Raw genomic sequence first — 17,967 nt, 5'->3', positions numbered from 1 at the left:
CCAATTATGAAAGCTTCTGTGTTAGTATGACAGAGTGCTTCAGGCTATCCTGCCCTCAGCTTCAAATCCTGCAATTCAAATAACAACCCTGTCTAGCAAGGTACAGCATATCAAAGAAGGCGTAAGGACTGAATTACAAGTTTTTCTAGTTAGTGTTTCTTCCCTTCATTTCCTGTCATGGGTGAACAGTACACACATACCAAGATGCAACACACAAGCATACATACAAGTATCTGGAGTTCATGGGAATACAACATAAGCATAACTCATATTACCAGGATTTTCCTGCAGAAATACCCATCCAAAATAATTAAATGTTCAGGCAGTGTTTTAAGCAGAAATGTCTAACTTAAGACGATAAGGAAAATTACTCAAGGGGAAGCATGTCGGCACATCTGATTAAGCAAGTGTCCAGTATAGTGGAAAGCAAGAAAGGAAAGTACAGTATCCACTTTCCTCAGAGACTGTACAATAAAAGTTCTGTAATAATTTATACTTCAACTCTTTTGTTTCTATGTACAGAAATTATACAACTAATTGTTTAAATAGAAATGACAGCTATATCTTCCAGGGGTAAAAGCAGAGCAGGCAGGGAAAGCAAATGCTCTGCAAGGGCACAGGGGAGCTAACAGGAAAGAGTTGCAGTGTCTGAGACTTTGCACCAAAAGCTCCAGCACAGGACAAAGTCTCTCACAGACAGCTTCTGACCCTTACAGAAGTTGTATTAACCAGGGAGGTTTGCACTGGCAGCAAGAGATAATATCAAACCCCAGCCTCAGTTCTGCAAAGCATCATTAGCTTTTCCTCTGGAGGCTCCAGCAGGGCCTTTCTATTTTCTACCATCACAGCTTTGCACTGGGTGTGTGCAAGACCCTGAGCACAAGCTTGTGCCCAGGTGGACATGGGCCCTCAGTACTGTCAAGTATTTGTTTATTTTTCATCTTCTTTAGAGGCATATTTAAAGCTGGAAGTGCAACTTGTACTAACATAGGTTACTGACCACAAGAATGCTCACCAAAGTACTGTGTAATCATGGGGTGATGCAATAGAAAGAAGAGATGCCCTGGGATGTCAAGGGACAGAGTCTGATGAGAAGAAAACTTACAAAGAAAAACAGACATAAGATCAGATTCACTCCTTTCAGAAGACCTCTCTGTTCCTGTGGCCAAAACCCACATCAAAACATTATGGCTTTTCTCCAGCCCAGCCCACTCTTTCAAAACTAGTGATTTGGTCTCAAATTTATTTAGAGTGTAGAGTTAGCAGTAACAGGCACTTAATAAAACCAAACATGAGTATCACAAGCTGATCCTCCCTATTTCTACATTGCAGCAACTTATAACAAAACAAAGTAAAACATACCAAAGACAAGTGTACGATTCCCAGACAAAGGTAGTACAATAAGTTTTGAACAGTGCTCACAGTTGCACAGATTATATAGAACTGAGTGCAGAAAATGGATAGTGATTTCCTAATTACAGCCTAGAAAATGAAGAGATTTTTCACCACAAAAATTAATTTCTCTCAGTAAAAGATATATAAAATCATTATCTAATCCTCCTGTATTTAAAATTTCATTAAAAGTGCCATCAAGACTGATGAGACAAATGGTTCACATACAATCATCTACATGGATACAAAGGGAAAGGAAAAGCACTCATGTTTTCTTTCTCATTTATGGTTGCGGGAAGGAGGACGGGAATCTTCCCCTGATGTGTCTCAATCCCAAAGCAGGCATCTGTAAGTGGGAATCTCTGCATAAACAGTCTTCTTGTATTCTTGGTCTGATGTCAACTCAAAGCACAACCATCCTCTTGTCCTTATTAGTAACAGAGATTAAAAAATGCTTTATAAGGCAAGTAAAATTACTAACACAAAAATAGCTTAAAAATTGAAAAATTTGTGACTATTGGCAAGTTACAATTAAGCTGGCTTGCTGCTACCCATTAAAAAACCCAAATCCTTCCTGATTCTTTCTTCTTTCCCATTTGGTGGAAATAAAAGGCACACTGCTTTACATACATTCTATAATCTTCACTCCTGGTTTCCAGAGATTCATGCTACTCTAAGACATTTATCCATACATAATCAATATAAAACAATGGAACCAAATAAGATTTAGTTCATGCTTTATTTAGCAGTTCAGTGGGAGTCAACTGCTTTGTGTTACGGCAAGACTTGAGCTAGGATTCACTTGCAAGGCTTTCAGATTTTTCGTTTGTTATTAGTTACCACTGTCAACAGACAGTAAGAGAAGGATCCAAAAATTCAGTCAATTACTTTTAGGGCTGGGTAGCAGCCAGCAGGAATACTCACTGCTGGGTTCAGCAGAGGTTTGCTGAACCTCTGAGGAGGAGAGATGTTAGAATCAACAGGGAAATTTTCCTTTCTTGGCTTGTATCTGCTAAAGGCTACAATCACCAAATTAGGACTAAGGATGGGTTCAGAAGAAAAAATTTAGGGCTAAATTTAGGACTGGTGTCAGTAGTAACCATCTGTAAAGGCAGATACTAAGTTGGGTAGGGTCACTGATAGGAAAAGGAGAAAACTGAGTCAAAACTGGCAGTGAGTTTCAAAGGCTCTGGCTCTGTGTGAGGCAGACTGAAGCAAGGAGCAGCAGAGAGGCAGCACTGAGCCAAGGGACACTGCATGGGCACAGGGTGGCACAGCCAGCTGCGCCTTCAGCCTGAGTGAGCTGCTGGGCACAAGGTGAGGTATGGACAAGCCAAAGCCACTGTACTGTGACTAGTGCAGTGTGTGTAGACTGTTGCCTGACTGGATGTAGTTCTGGAAGCAATTGCTGGAGTCAGGGTACATTTCCAACCATCACAAGACAAAACATTCAAAATTCTGTCAGAGCACCAAGGTAAGAACAGTCCTATGTCCTTCATATTCCAGAAAGTACAAAGAATCAAACAGATGGGTTCACCACCTAGCTGGAACATTTAACATGACTGCACAATAAAACTGAGCATTTAAAATCCAACACACTCCCTTCAAATCTGCAAGAACCTACACCAAAACAGTTCTGATCACTGGTTAGGGAATTCAATGGGAAGTCCGAAACTCTCACAATTTACAGCACAATCCCAGTGTCTCCAAGCTGTCTCACAAACCACAATATGCCAATGCATGGGTAAAAAGGTTAAATGTCAGGGCCTCCTAATAACTACCTCCATCTCCAGTGAGGGCTTGATATGCAATCCTATCTAATCACTTGGCCTCTCACTTCAGCCATGTGTAAACAGAGCCACAGCCCAACCTAGTGCATAGGATGTTGACAGGTTCCCATCTAAAATGCTTTACACACTTAGGATTTTTAAGTGCTATAAAGGTTAAGAGCTTTGTTTGTTTATTTTAAAGAATAATTTCATATTAATGTGCTTTAACATGTACATACTTCACCTGACAAAAAAACCATAGTGCTACAAATAGAACACAGGAAACCATCAGCAGAACTTTAAAATGGGTTGTGATTTGGCTGATCATAAGTAAATAAACTCACCTTTAATTCCTCTGATTATATTTTCTGCATATAAATCCTTCCACTTAGGTTTTTCTAGGGGCAACCCTAAATAAGGAGCTTCATGCTACCAAGAATCCCAACCACACCAAGCTGTTCATTGCAGGAGTATAGGGCAAAGCAAGGAATTTCCCTCTGATTTGAATTCCTAAATATCTGGTATCACTAAGAGTATGCAGAAGAATTAGTCATTGCCAGACAGACATGCCTCATTTTGCTGGGACACAAAACAACAACTCTCAATTCCCTCTATTCACATTCATTACCCACTTACAGCTGTAACTATGTACCTTCGTGAAATGAAAACAAACACTAAACCAGCTCACAGACAAACATCATTAGAACTTAAGAAAACAAATATTAATGGAACTGTTTACAACACCAAGGAATCCTCAGCTCCCTATACTGCATGCACCACTAAAACATTCCCATGGGCTTTGATCCAAAAACCACAAGAAGTCCATGAAGTATCAAAAGGCAACTTGAGAAAAGCTACTGCCAGCAGTCAAATTCAACAGGTTTAAGCAAACAAAAAGCACAAGGGAAAATGAAAACAAATCAACAAATTCACTCAATACTGCTGAATAAATTAATGTCACCATTCAATATTATTAAATATTTTAATGTTACACAAAATAGTAAGTTTTTTTTTTCTTTTTCCCTGTGGAAAAGGTTAGAGAATCCATCACTTGAAAAGGCTGAGGCAAACTGCACTAGAGAGCAGTATAATGGGTCCCTCTCTGGAAGCAAAGCAACTGGGAATAAGCAGGTGTCTTAAAGAAAGCAAGTAAAGAAAGAAACCCCACCACTCCCCTCCTCAGAGAAGTGACATGCTGTCTTCCTCTGACATTACTAAATATTGACATCAATTGTTACAGAGCCACAAAAGACATGTCTTTCTCCCTTCTAATTGTTCTGCTGTGACTAAAAACTCAACTGACATTGGCAACACTGGTCCGAGCATACCTTTTCCAAAGCCTAGCAAGGAATCAGAGGTACATGCTTTGAAGAGGACTTGATCCAGCCGTTGTTCTGCCCTACAGCTCTATCCCAAAACCTCTTAGGAACCATGAGCATGTTGCCATGGTAGCATCTGCTAAAACCCATGCCTATTAGACCTTTGCTGCTCATCCCTATACTCAAACTTGAACATTCACGTGAGTTTGCTCTATAAATGTTCACCAGAAAGGCAGCTAAAGACATCAAATGAGGTGAAGAAGGCAGCAACTTCTGCCAACTATGGCAGGAATCATCTGAAAAGTTAAGCTACTCAGACCTCTCAGAGAGAAGACAGAGAAAGAAGAGACAGAATCACCAACCACTGAGTTCATGTCAACTACTTTCCAATCAAAATTCCTTCCTGGCATCCCCTAGTGCCTCTGTTTGACACTGGGAATGCCTCCCCAACACACCCACCCAGGCACTCAGAACAAAACTCAGCAGCTGCTCCTATCTCTCTCAGCTCCTACACTAATAATAGGGTCTAGGAAGCAATGTTCCAATAAGGCTGTTCAATAATGTCCTCATGATATGTGAGATCATCTCCAGACCACTATTAAATATAGAAATATTATATATTTAAAATAGAAACTGAAAGAATTTTCTTTTCCTGAAACCCTATGAAAAATAGCATCCTTATTCAAAAGATAACACTCTTTAAAGATAAATTCTCTTAACAAGGCTTTGCCATCAAATTTGACACATCAAAAGCATACAGTCCCTTTCATCTGCTCACATGTCTTCAAGATCCTAAAAGAAAGCAAACCATAGTTGTCACTACAAGAACAGAAAGCACATAGAGAAAGCTTTATTTATAAAAGGACTGAAATTGAAATAAACGTTGATAAATTTATTTGGGAGTTATTTGATGTTTTTGTGATTATCAGAAGCTTTTGTTTCAGGAGGGGTTTTGGTTACCTGTTTCAGTTACCTGTTGCTTACAAACACAGTTAAGTTCCACTGAAAGAAACCTTTCTCTGTACCAGAGACAAGTGGTGGAGGAGGCACTATCAGATTAATTGCCCTTGTAGCCCAGTTGCTTCCTCCATCCAAAAAAAATTGATATTTTTCCTGCCTGACATCTTAACTCCTAATCTCATTTTTAAATGCATTGATGGTAATTATGCCAAGCTAATTTCCAAGAAGGTATTAAAACCAACTTCCTTCTAAACACATTCATCTCAAGAACAAAAAAAAAAAAAAAAAAAAAAAAAACCATACAAGAGGGGAAAAAAATCCTCCTCAATGAAGGAAGCCTTGCAATAAATTTACTGACCTGAATTGGATTTCAGTACATCCATGAAGTATTATAGAAAGATTGGCATACCTGTTTTTCTTCACATCTGCATGCTTTCTATAAAAAAAAGTGAATGATGAAATGCTATAAACCTTAGAAAAGCCAAACTGCTGACTAAAATTTCCACTGGAATAGTCTGCATGGCAAAGGCAGAACAGCTGCTTTCTGAGCTCATACTGCCATGCTGTCTGCACTGAGATGTCCACTACATGACAGCAGGAGAATATGGAACATCCTCCTCTCAGATTCTATATTAAGCTAATTTACTTGAAGTTAGAAAGAGTTTATAAAGTTTATATATAAGATTAAAGTTTATATATAAAATCTTATATTTAAGCTAATTTACTTGAACAGTTTCTAACTACTGCTCAATTCAAATAATGACTGCACAAAAAGAGCAGTGGGTGCAGCTTTCCCTAATGCAAAAAGGACTCAAACACAATGCTTCTTTGACATTTCAAAATTCATTAAATGCTTAACAGATAACCCTAAATTTGAACCAATAGATTAAATATTGATAGAAAAAAAGATACAAACTAGTGAAGGGTTTGCCCAAAGCTGCTCACAAAGTCACTTCTCTAGACACAGCTTGGTCTTTCACTTGTAACATAAAATTATCCATGTATATGAAAAGAGAACTAACTTCGCAGACACAAACCATGACCACTATAGAAAGATCCTCAAGACTGGCAGCAAGCTATTTGCAGCAACCAAAAAAAAAAAAAAAGTACCCTATATACAAATTATGTTGCACCAAAACATAAAAGGTATTTTTGTAAATTAATAAAGATTAATTCATACCTAAGACATATTCTAATTACAGATATATAACAGTGGGTAATAGAAGCAGAAAGGGAAATGGAATTTCCAGGTAAGTGAAGACAAAGAATAATTTCTCTTGAGTCTCAAAGTTACATTTTCTAAATAAAATTTGCATATGGCATATCACATATACATATACAGTTTAACATTTGTATACACACAGTAAAATTTTGTTATGTTGTGTGTGACTGACCTTTCTCATAGATCTTCAATCTGCTTGTTTTCAGGTCTCAGCCCTCTCCAAGGTTATTTCTAGTCATCAATACCCTCAGAGCTGGTTGCACTACTTTGCTCACTGGGTTCCAATCTCCTTCAGTTTTGCTATAGGTCCCCAGCAAAGTTCATCTAAACAGAGTGACAAGTTGTACACTTGTACAAGTTCTACACTGTCATTCAAGGATCCAACACAAACATTTCCTTAGTGCATTACACTAACTACACAAAAACTTGAGCCGCATGTCCAGAGCTTAGAACTATTCCTTCACAAAACATTGCAAAAAACTGCAGTGAGAGACACAATTGGCAACAATAAATTTCCATGCTTTACTAACTAGTTCCCTACCCTTCACGATGGCAGCCTTCCCCCTCAGGTACTACTCTACAGAACATTGTGGGACAAGCAGTAATGGTGCTGGATGACACATAAACCTGTTTTGTGAAACAAAACAAAAATAGCCATGGGAGAGAAGAGCAACATAATATTTTTCTACTTCTTTTGTTGGTTTTGGCTGGGATAGAGTAAATTTTCTTCATAGTGGCTGGTATGAAGTTGTGGCTGGTATCATAGTTTTGGATTTGTGCTGAACACAGTGACAGTAATAGGGATGTTTTTGTTATTGCTGAGCAGGGCTTACACAGAGCCAAAGCCTTTTCTAGTTTTTGCATAGCCACGCTGGTGAGGAGACTGCGGGTGCATGAGAGGTTAGGACGAAACTCAGCTGGGACAGGTGACCCCAAGTGACTGAAGGGATATTACAAAGAATATGCTGAGTTGGAATGGAGCCACAAAGACCCCTGAGTCAACACCTGGCCATGCACAGCACCATCCCCAAGAGTCACACCATGTGCCCAAGAGTATTGTCCAAATGTTTCTTGAGCTCTGTCAGAGTTGGTGCTGTGACCACTTTCCTGGGGAGCCCATTCCAGTGCCCAACCATCCTCTGGGGAAAGAATTTTTTCCTGATATCCAAGCTAATCCTCTCCTGACAATTTCAGGCCATTCTCTCACATCCTGCCACTCAGCACCTCACAGCAGAGCTCAGTGGCTGCCCCTCCTCTTCCCCTCATGAGGAAGTCATAACTGCAGTGAGGTCTCTCCTCAGTCTCCTCCAGGCTGAACAAACCAAGTGACTTCAGCCACTTCTCATCGGGCTTCCCCTCAAGACCCTTCACCACCTTTATTGCCCTCCTTTGGATGCTCTCTAATAGTTTTGTATCTTGGCTATACTGTGGCACCTCAAACTGCCCCAGCACTTGAGGTGAGGCTGCCCCAGAGCAGAGCAGGACAATCCCCTCCCTTGCCCAGCTGGCCATGCTGTGCCTGATGCCCCCTAGGACATCCCTCCTGGCTGCCAGAGAACTCCTGACTCATATTCAACTTTCCATCGACCCCCAGGTCCCTTTGCCTCTCATTCCCCAGTACACCCAGGGTAGCCCCATCCCAGGTACAGAATCTGACACTTGTCCTGGCTGCTGATTGCCCAGGCCTCTATTTTGCCAAAGTCTCTCTAAGGGGTCTTTCCCTGCCTTCTGGGAGTCAACAGCTCCTCCCAGTTTTGTGTGATCTGCAAACATGTTTAGTATCCCTTCCAGTCCTGCATCCAAGTTAGTAATGAAGGTGTTCAAAAGCACAAGGCTTTAGATGGAGCCCTACAGAACACCACTAGTGACAGGCTTCCAGCCCACCCCCTTCACTACAGCCCTTTTTGCCTGACCTGTGAGCCAGCTGCTCACCCACTGCAGGGGCTGTTGTACAGCCTGTGCAGAAGGACCCTGTGAGAGACAGCATCCCAGCTCTGCTGAAATCCAAAACATTTACATCAGCTGGCTCCCCTTGATCAGCTAGGTTCATTATCTTGTCATAAAAGGAAATCAGGTCTGATAAGCAGGAATTTCTATACCTATGGTGTCATGTTCCACATACAAAGAGGTGAGAAGGAGGAAGTGGGGGAATGTTTGGAGTAATAGCATTTGCATTTCCAAGTAACCCTTACATATGGTTGGGCCCTGCTCTCCTGGAAATGCCTGAACACTTGCCCGCCTATGGGAAGTGAGTAATTCCTTGTTTTGCTTTATTGATGTTCATGGCTTTTACTTTCCCTGTTGAAGTGTCTTGATCTCAACCCAGGAGTTTTCTAGCTTTTACCCTTCTAATTTTATCCCCAATCCCACTAGCTGGGAGAATGAGCAAGTGGCTGTGTGATTCTCAGTTGTTAGCTGGGATTAAGCTGTGACACTTCCAAAAATTAAAAAAAAAAAAAAATAAAATAAAGGCAATGATTCTAGGTAGTTTGATTTCTTTTAGCAAAGATGCTGAATCTCCTGGAACAAGGGAATAGCTACAAGAGGCACAATAGAAATTTGAAACTGTGCATTTAGAAATTACTGAAAGCATAAAATGAAGCACAACGAAAGAACAGTAATATTACCACAGAGCAAGTGTTTGAGAGCAGACTGGACAAAGTCAGCTTTGTTCCTGAAAAGGTTGCAGGATGACAAACTGAACAGCAAAAGCTTTGGAGAAACAGTCCTTTGGCTCGTGACTGAGTTTGTCAGTCAGTCCAGGCCTCTCCAACAGAGAACTTACAACCTGGGATTTTAAGAGGAAAGAGGTATGGACAAGTTACACTGCTTTGCTCTCAGGGCACGGATGTGTTCCAAAGGCTGACACTATACAGCAGTCACAGTCTGTTAATTCCCATAAGCTGCAAGCTCATCCCCACAACAGATTTCTAAGAACTGGGATCCACTGTCAAAATGATATTTTGACAAGTTTGTGACCTGGCAGCATGCTCCCTCCACCTGTTTGGAAAACAGCAGGATTTCTTTTGAAGTACATTCTAAGAAATTACAGTTTTATGTAAAACTGCTACAAGCTTCCATATACTTTTTTTTTTGTTTGTTCCAACACATGTACATTCAAATATTAGTAATATTTTTTGAAGCAAGCAACTCTAATGACTGACAAAATCACAGATTAAACCAACCAAGCAAAAATGCAATGCTCTCTCTCTCTGCTTGGGAAAACATCTCAATTTTTGAAATTTGATACAATACATCTGATTTTTCTTAAGGCTGCAATACTTAATGTATGACAAACTTCATAGTCCTCAACATTAATTAATTCATTATTTCTAACCCCCAATGTACAGCCTAATGGAGGAAATAGACACATTCAAAGCTAAAAACCACTCACCAGCAACAAAGTGGCTGAGAACCTATTCCTGGACACCACACACACTACAATGTCCTTCAGGGCCCAGCTCTGGTACAAAGCCCTGCTCAGTTTCATCCTGGATACTCAATTTTCCCAGCCAAATTAAAAAACAAATTGTTTTTCCTCTTCAAGGACATTCAGTCCCAATCAGCCAGGTGCACATACAAAAGCTGACAAGGACCCAGGGACACTGTAACAACCAGACCTACTGAGAGACAAAGCCCCTTTCTGACCCACCTATTGAGCCAATAACCTCCACCTGCCCAGTCCTCTCATTTAAAGAGGCAACAACAGGCTGCTTACTCAAAGGTCTGGGCTGTAGTAAAACCACAATCTACTTAATAACACTGTGATTTTCCATCCCTGTAGATCATTTTTCACATCACACTGCTCCTTTCCCACAAAGGACAAGCCTAGCATGAATGATTTACAGGAACTTCTGATTTGGCCTTGGCCTGTCATGGCCACATAGCTTCTGAGGGCCTGGATGTTTTCTCTCTATTTTTATCCTGAAAGATGAGAAAACACACAGGATGGAAAAGAACAACAAAGGGAGGATACTAAAACAGAGCAGAAAGAGTAAAAGACAAAGAACATGGTATCTGCAAGAAGCTCCAGCCACAGTTACAATCAGGTATGGAAAAACAGTGTGACATTGAGGTTGTCTGTCAAAATTTGCCAAAATTATCTGTTTAGGAAAAGAATTGGAGGATAGTGTAAACCAGGCCACACACTTCCCTTTCCAGGATCTTATTTCCCAGTGAGATACCAAAGACACATGTTTTGGACATAAGGCACACGTTTATCCCAGCTGTATAATATGGGGCTTCATAAATTACTGCCCTCTCTCCATCAAAGTCACACCCAGAGGAAAACAACCTCCACAGGAGCTGCTGGGATGGAGTACAAGTGCCTGCTTCAACTCATTGCAAAACTGGCGGCTGAGTTTAAATTTGGCAAGGAAGATGGGTTTGACTTAGCGATGAGGCAGATTTTTGGTGCTGATTAAGATTGACAACTACAGTGGGTGGCAGCAACCACCAGCAGAGAAATGTTACATTCCCTGAACAGTAGTTTCCTAAATTATTCTGCCAATATGTGCCCAACTGTATCTGATCATATATTTTACACTCATTAGATACTCCAGAAAGCATTCAATTGCTCCAAATGTCTTAATTAGCAAACTCAGAAACTTGAAGACTTTTAAAAGATAACCAAAACATTGAGCATATTGTAATATCTAAAGGACAACTGTCATAGAACAGTAAATATGGTACTGAAACTCAGAAAAGTGGCATTAGACACAAAAGGAAGCCCCATCAGACATGAGGAAATCATAAAAATTATCTCAAGAAGCCAAAACCCACACTATCAAAACATTAAGCATATTGCCAAGATTCACATGCTGTGAACTCTCTCTCTAAAACAGCCAAGACCGTGGTTTTTAGGTTAATATGCTAAGTGTTGCAGTAGTGACTGAGGTTGGCATTGTAAAAGGAAAGCACTACAGTCAATGTAAACCTTCTACATTATGTAATGTTACAAAACAGCTGGGAAGGAGGAGACAAGTACTGGGATGTAGCTCTTCAGTGCCAGTCCAAACATGTTTCCTCACGCTCCCTGTCTAAAGCACCAGCAAAGCACCCAGCCTCTTTGCTACTTCCCAAAAAAAAAAAAAAAAAAAAAATCACCACAGCACTCGTTTTCCTGCCCCGTTGGAAAAACAATTGGGCCAGGCAGAAAGAGATATTCTGACTCAATAAAACTTACCAAGTTATTTTAGAATGGATTTGAGAAGTGTTATCAGTGTAATAAGGTCAGCTTGCTAAAATTTGCAACATTTTTGCAATACCGAGGTGGAAAGCACGCGATGATTTTAGGAAAAGCATACACCTACAGCCTTAGCAGTAGGCCTATTTTTCTTAATTGCAAGCAGGTGTTGGCACTTTACAGACTGCCGGGCAAATCCACTCTCTTACAACTCCTTAAGATAGACTGCGATTCCATAGAATTCTAAAATTACCTTTCTAAAAGTCTTGTCATTAAAAAAAAAAATCAAGGAAAAAAACCTTCTTAACATTATCTACCAGACAACATCTTATTTCTGTTTGTTTTGTCCTGAAGATTCACAATTACACCTATCAGTGATGCTCTCTTTAATGACCACTCACACATTTTATCCAAAGCTGAAAAATTATACCTTATCCCCAAATGATTAAAAGACAAAATCACTTCATTTAATGACAGTTTTTCTCATCTCTCAGAACTAAGGAAATCCATATAAATTCATGAATTTTCATATTTTCTGGTATCAGTAGCCCAACACTCTGCTTTCAATACAGAAAAAAAAAAATGAACAGTGGAACATCTACAGAACAAAGACAGTAATGGAGCTAGTTAGTAATTCAAGCTGAAGAGATGAGATTCAAGCTGACAAACTGGCATCCTCCACAGAATGAGCCTGACACTTTTTATAGCTACTGACACAGTAACTCAACTTGGGGTGGAGCTAAACAAAATGTTCTTTAGAGTACTTTCTTAAATGTAAGCATTTCCCTGGTCCTTGTACAGAAACAACTTTATCTACAAGCAGAAAAGAAAAAAAAAGTGCTGTCAGAGATAATTAGGCCTCAGCTGTGGCAATTAGCTTGAAGGGAAGGAAAAAGCAACATTTTATTACGTTATTATCAGCAGCTCTTTCTTAAGGGAAATCTATATTAGATGGGCCCCAAAGTACCTGTTTGCCTTAGCTTTCTAATGAGCTTAATAATGGAAACACTTCCAATAGAAACTTGGAGGTTTTTAAAGGCACATACAGCTCAGTAGCCTATGCAATACTGTCCCTGAAGTCATTTTTACCTAACATGGCCCTAGCAGAGTATATTTCAAATTTAAATCTCAGAACATTCACATACAACATTGATTTGCTTATGGCCATCACACCTAAAGCATGCCTTACAATAGAAATAAAGCCTGGGTGAAGGCTACTAATGGAAAAATAAAATGGCTTTCAAAAATGCTAAATGTAAAGATTTATTAATTCAGAGGTCTCACTGAATTCAAGGCAAAATAATCAAATACAGAGCCCTAACTAACCTCAGTTGACTTAGGAAACTTTGCACACAAGTTCAACTAAGACCCTCTTGCAATATTCCCCCCTTCCCCATTAAGTAAGAATGGCATTAAGTTTTTACTCAACCTTTGGATTCTACCTAAATATTTAGTGAATGCCCATTTCCTGTCTAGAAGTTATTAATAAGCCCTATATTAATGGTTTTATCTTACTTCTTTGACATGTACTGGAATGTCAGTAGAACATTGTTGTTGAAAAAAAAAATTCCTAAGACTTCAAAAGCTGGCACACATTACACATGGTTTCATAACTGCAGATTATATTAAGGAAAGCTTTAAAAAATAGACAATTAGTGCTTAAGAAAAAAAATGCACCACAGTTCAAGTGGTCTGAGAGGCTTTTATGTGGTGTTATTATGTAGATTACCACAGCTTTCATATTTACGTAATAATATATACACCAAGTAAGGCCAAAATCTAACTAGACCAGTGTCTGGAAGGTCAACCACCACCACACACCAAGGGAACTGGCCAAGAAAAAGCATATGGGTTTGGACAACTCAGATACCAAACTGGAGCTTGGGACTGGATTAGCTTCTTCAGTTGTCTTTCTTAAAACAAATACTCATCAGTAACTCTGTATATTCTGACAAACTCTTTCTACACATAAAATAAATATGGTTGCCATTTTTTATGCTGTCTGGAAGAGTGCAAGAAATAACTCTTCCTTGAAAAACACAAAATGACAATGGCAACATGAAACAGCCACTGAGTATACTGGGCTGCACTGGATAGCCAGGATGCCCTCTGCACCTAATACATCCGTCTCCCGCCAGAAAGTCACTGCAGTTGACTCAAACAGAATCCTGCTCTGATCTGAGCCTAAATCCAAGAATGGGGAGGCTCTGCTTTCAGGCACATGAAACAGCTGTGAGCATGCACTCAGGAGTATCCTTTGCAGAGGCCCTGTGAATGGGCCAAAACTTATACCCATCTTGACTCTTCCTATTCCACTTAGCATCTCATTAGGAGTGGCAGCTCCTGCTGCAGATACACCAAAAAAAAAAAAAAACAACTTCAAAAAATATCTTCACAAGCCCCCCAAAAATCTCACACTCATGTGAAGAGACCTAGAGCTGGACCAACATAGAGAGATGAATTCAGACTAAATATACAGTATTTATTAGCGTATTCTTTAGCTTCCAACAAATTGCACTGCAGATTTTTAAGAGCTCAGAAGTGAACCTCTTACGTTCCTTTCATGATTCAGAATAAGTATTCTCTTATCAGGCACCTTTAAATTCGCTTTCACTGAAGCACAACTGCCTCCATCCAGAAGTTATTTATAAACTCTATTGATCCTAACTTGTTTAATTGAACTGGAATACCTTAAGAAATATTGCATTTCTATTTTTAAAAGCTTATGTGTATGCCACTTGTATTTACTGATTAGTAACAGTAGGGGAAAAATGGGTTTGTACGCCTTTTAAATACATTTAACTGTCACCAAAAAAAAGGAAGAACCACCTATGGTTTGTTCATCCTTCCAATATTTAGCTTGAACTAGACAACTCAGTGATTCAAAATCTGACACAGGAAACAGACAGCTTTGAGTCACTCTTGTTTATCTTTCTATCACATTCTTGAAACAACTGAAACTTTAAAGTGTAGAGATACACTTGAAGTATACTTTACTCTGGAAATTTAACAATTTAAAAACTTTTTTTTTTTTTGTTCTCTTTTTTAAACAGTATAGGCCTGTACTAGCAAAAATCAATTCTTCTGAGTTTGAGATGAAAAAATACAATCTCATACAACTGAGGAGACAAATGGAAAAGAGCCAGTGAGAGGATCCACATCATGATACTGTTGTGCCCTGCAAGACACAGATAGTACCTATGAGTTAGAGGGAGTGGTAGCAGTATCTGCTATCACCTGTCAAGATGCAACCCAGTGCAGGCAGCATCGAAGTCACTTACAAGGCTGCCTATCAGGCAGGAAGAGGGACCTATTCAATTGCATCAGTTATTCACACCTTAAGAATGCTCATAACTTTGCTGCCAGCTTTACAAGTAAAATGAGGAAATTCCTAAGGGAGGGAAATGCTGAAATGCTGACAGTATCTACTGCAGTCCCACAAATCACACATCCCCCACAAATTCAAGAAGAATAGTGCACCTACTATGTTTTATACTTTACACACCACTCAGAACAGCTTGTCACACTCAAATATCAATTACACCAGGTGCAAATCTCATTTTTTACCTGGTTCTAAAAGAGGGAAATACTTTAGCTATTATCAAGATGACATTTTTTGTTCAAAAGACTAAAACAATTTTCTAAAAATTGTCAACCGCTGTTGTTTAAGAGGCAATCATCTAAGCTCACTACACCCTGCTTTATTATCACATTCTCAAAATTGCAGTGAGACTCTCTTTGTGCACAAAATGCAGTTTGGACACAAATGAATAGACCATTGTGTCTAGACCACTTCTCAAGCTGGATTTCTGGAACAAATACTAATCCCATTTGGTTTCCTGACAGCAAATGAATCAGGTTCCTCAAAGAATTTACATTATAACTTTTTCTTCTGAAAATACAAGGAGGGCCAATACCCTAAACACTGGGGGTTTAGTGGGTTTTAACCACCAGGCTTCTCGTGCTTCTTCTACTTCAATTTGTCTTTATATGTCTGTTGAACAGCAGCACTCCTTCACCAGCACCAGCTGAAGGCAACTCAGCTTCAAACCTGTCACTCAGGGCACTCTAAAGAGGAGAGAAACCTGCAGAAACCTGAAATGTGGGAAGAAGGGTCTAACCTGTTTGTACTTTTCAAACAAGTATGCTGAAGATGTTTGTTAGAATAAGATACAGCAACTAAACTCAAGAATAAACCTTCTGACTGTCATCTCAGAAAGGAAGGCAGTGTTTAGACCTGAACAGGCAGGATCTCAGCATCTCTAAATACTCCTCATGGGCTAGCCCGAACTATTTCATGGAGCCCTCTCAGGCCAGGTGGCGCTGGCCAGCACACTTGGCTTCCACCACACAGAGGAAAGCACCCCAAGCACTGTACACAAAGCCAATTTATCAGCACAGGATTCTGGTATGCTGTGGACACCCAGCTGTGGACAGGATGCTCATTGAGTTAGGGCTTTCCTCACCACAGCCAGCTCCACGCTTTCAAATTAAGCTATATATACATTACCATACATGAGCAACTGAGTGCTTGGAGCAGTTGCCAAAATACTGTCTAGATGCTTGAGGGAGAAAAATGGAATGATTTCTCTCTACTGTTCTTACCCAATTTTGGGGATGCTTTTTTACTTTACACTCCAAGTTAAAAGGATTTATATTGACACTTCAAGTCACATATTTTTAATAATCCTTTAAGATTACAATTTGCAGTAACTGAATGTTAACTAGCCAAAGTATAACAGTTTCAGACAAGTGAAATTTGATACGGCATTTTCTACCAGAGACAAAACCAGAAAACAATGGGTTTTATTTACAGAAATGAGTTAATTCTGGTTTTAAAAACTTTACCATATCCAGGCAGCTACACTGATCAAACCACCAGCCAAAACCCTATCAGTTTAATAGAAACATCCTGACAGCATGGTTTCCTGGCTTCAGAAGTTCACCATAAGTGCTGTACACTTCCGAGAACACAGTGCCAGAGCACTGTATTAGTGGTTTATTTGAAAAATTGGTATAGTAAATCATCCTACTAAATATTTAGGTGACTACATAACTATGTCTTATGGTTAATGGAAAAAATATATTAGCACAATAAAATAACAGCAAAAAATACTAAGAACGTGCATGAACATGGTTATTCAAGGCAAAAAAAAACATGATTCCCACATAAAACACATTATAGCTAACTATTTATATACACTGGAAAGGAATACAACAATTAAACGCAAAATTAACAAAACACAACCCCATTTTAAAAGGCCAAAGGCATAGAACTGGTAACCGGCGCCGTCAGCACAAAACTAAGTCTGCTAATTCCTGAGCACACTTCTTTTGACAGAGATATTTTCCAGCAGCCTCTCCACAGGCTGCAGCGCACAGGCACGACAGGGTTATGGTCCACAGCTACAGACAGGTACGCGATCCACAGCCGCTCAGCTTGCAGCGCACCAGCAACACCTGGCACCGAGTCCTCCCGGCGGATTTCACACGGAGCCGGGGCTGCTACGGGCTCGGCACCGCCGAACACAGAAGCCAGGCCCGGCCCAGGAACCGGGCAGATGCAACAGGAGTCACCCGGCTCTGCCACCGCCTCTATCCCTTATTCCCCTCTGCGGAGGAGGGCTGGAGAGGACCTGCGTCTCCAAGCGGCTGATGGGGAACCCAAGGGAGAGGCTGGAGTATGCCAGTGCAAAGCTCTATGTGCCACAAAGGCGAGCGCCGCCGGCTGAAAGGCTCCCGGCGCCGGGCAGCCGCCCCCGCAGCTCCCCCCGCTTCCCGCCACTCACTCTTGGTCGCGGCGATCAGGTTCTTCCCATCCTTCAGCAACTCCTTGATAAACTTATTGGTCTTCTCCAGCTCGGCCTCGTGGGCTCTCACCCGCTCCCTGAACCAGGGGCTGTCCAGGTAGCAGTCGCTGAACTCCAGAGGCTGCAGCCCCATGGCTGCCGCCGCCGCCGCGCCGGGGCTCGGCTCCCCGCGAACTGCAGCACCGCCGCCCTCCGCAATCGCGGCCACAGAGACGGAGCAGCAGCTCCCCCCGGGCAGGGCTGGGTGGGGGCACACACAGCCGAGCTCAGCGGAGCCTCCCTCTCGGCAGCCCCACCGAGACACGCCCGA

General features: G+C 40.7%; 1 protein-coding gene across 4 annotated transcripts in view; it reads right to left on the bottom strand.

The window, feature by feature from the left end:
- ARHGAP10 (Rho GTPase activating protein 10) overlaps positions 1-17,962 on the bottom strand; it is a 136,724-nt gene extending 118,762 nt beyond the window's left edge. For 2 of the 4 annotated variants that reach the window (XM_072928716.1, XM_072928717.1), the window contains exon 1: positions 17,637-17,962. In XM_072928716.1, coding sequence (XP_072784817.1) covers positions 17,637-17,790 — 154 coding nt within the window. In that variant the 5' untranslated portion in view covers positions 17,791-17,962. The remainder of the gene's footprint in view (positions 1-17,636) is intronic. The other 2 variants (XM_072928715.1, XM_030271886.4) reach the window with 2 other exon arrangements.
- Between the last annotated feature and the right edge of the window lie 5 nt (positions 17,963-17,967).

This window comes from Taeniopygia guttata, chromosome 4 (assembly GCF_048771995.1).
Source record: "Taeniopygia guttata chromosome 4, bTaeGut7.mat, whole genome shotgun sequence".
NCBI lineage: Eukaryota > Metazoa > Chordata > Aves > Passeriformes > Estrildidae > Taeniopygia > Taeniopygia guttata.
Note: the sequence above shows the minus strand (reverse complement) of the source record. Positions and strands in the feature narration are given on the sequence as shown.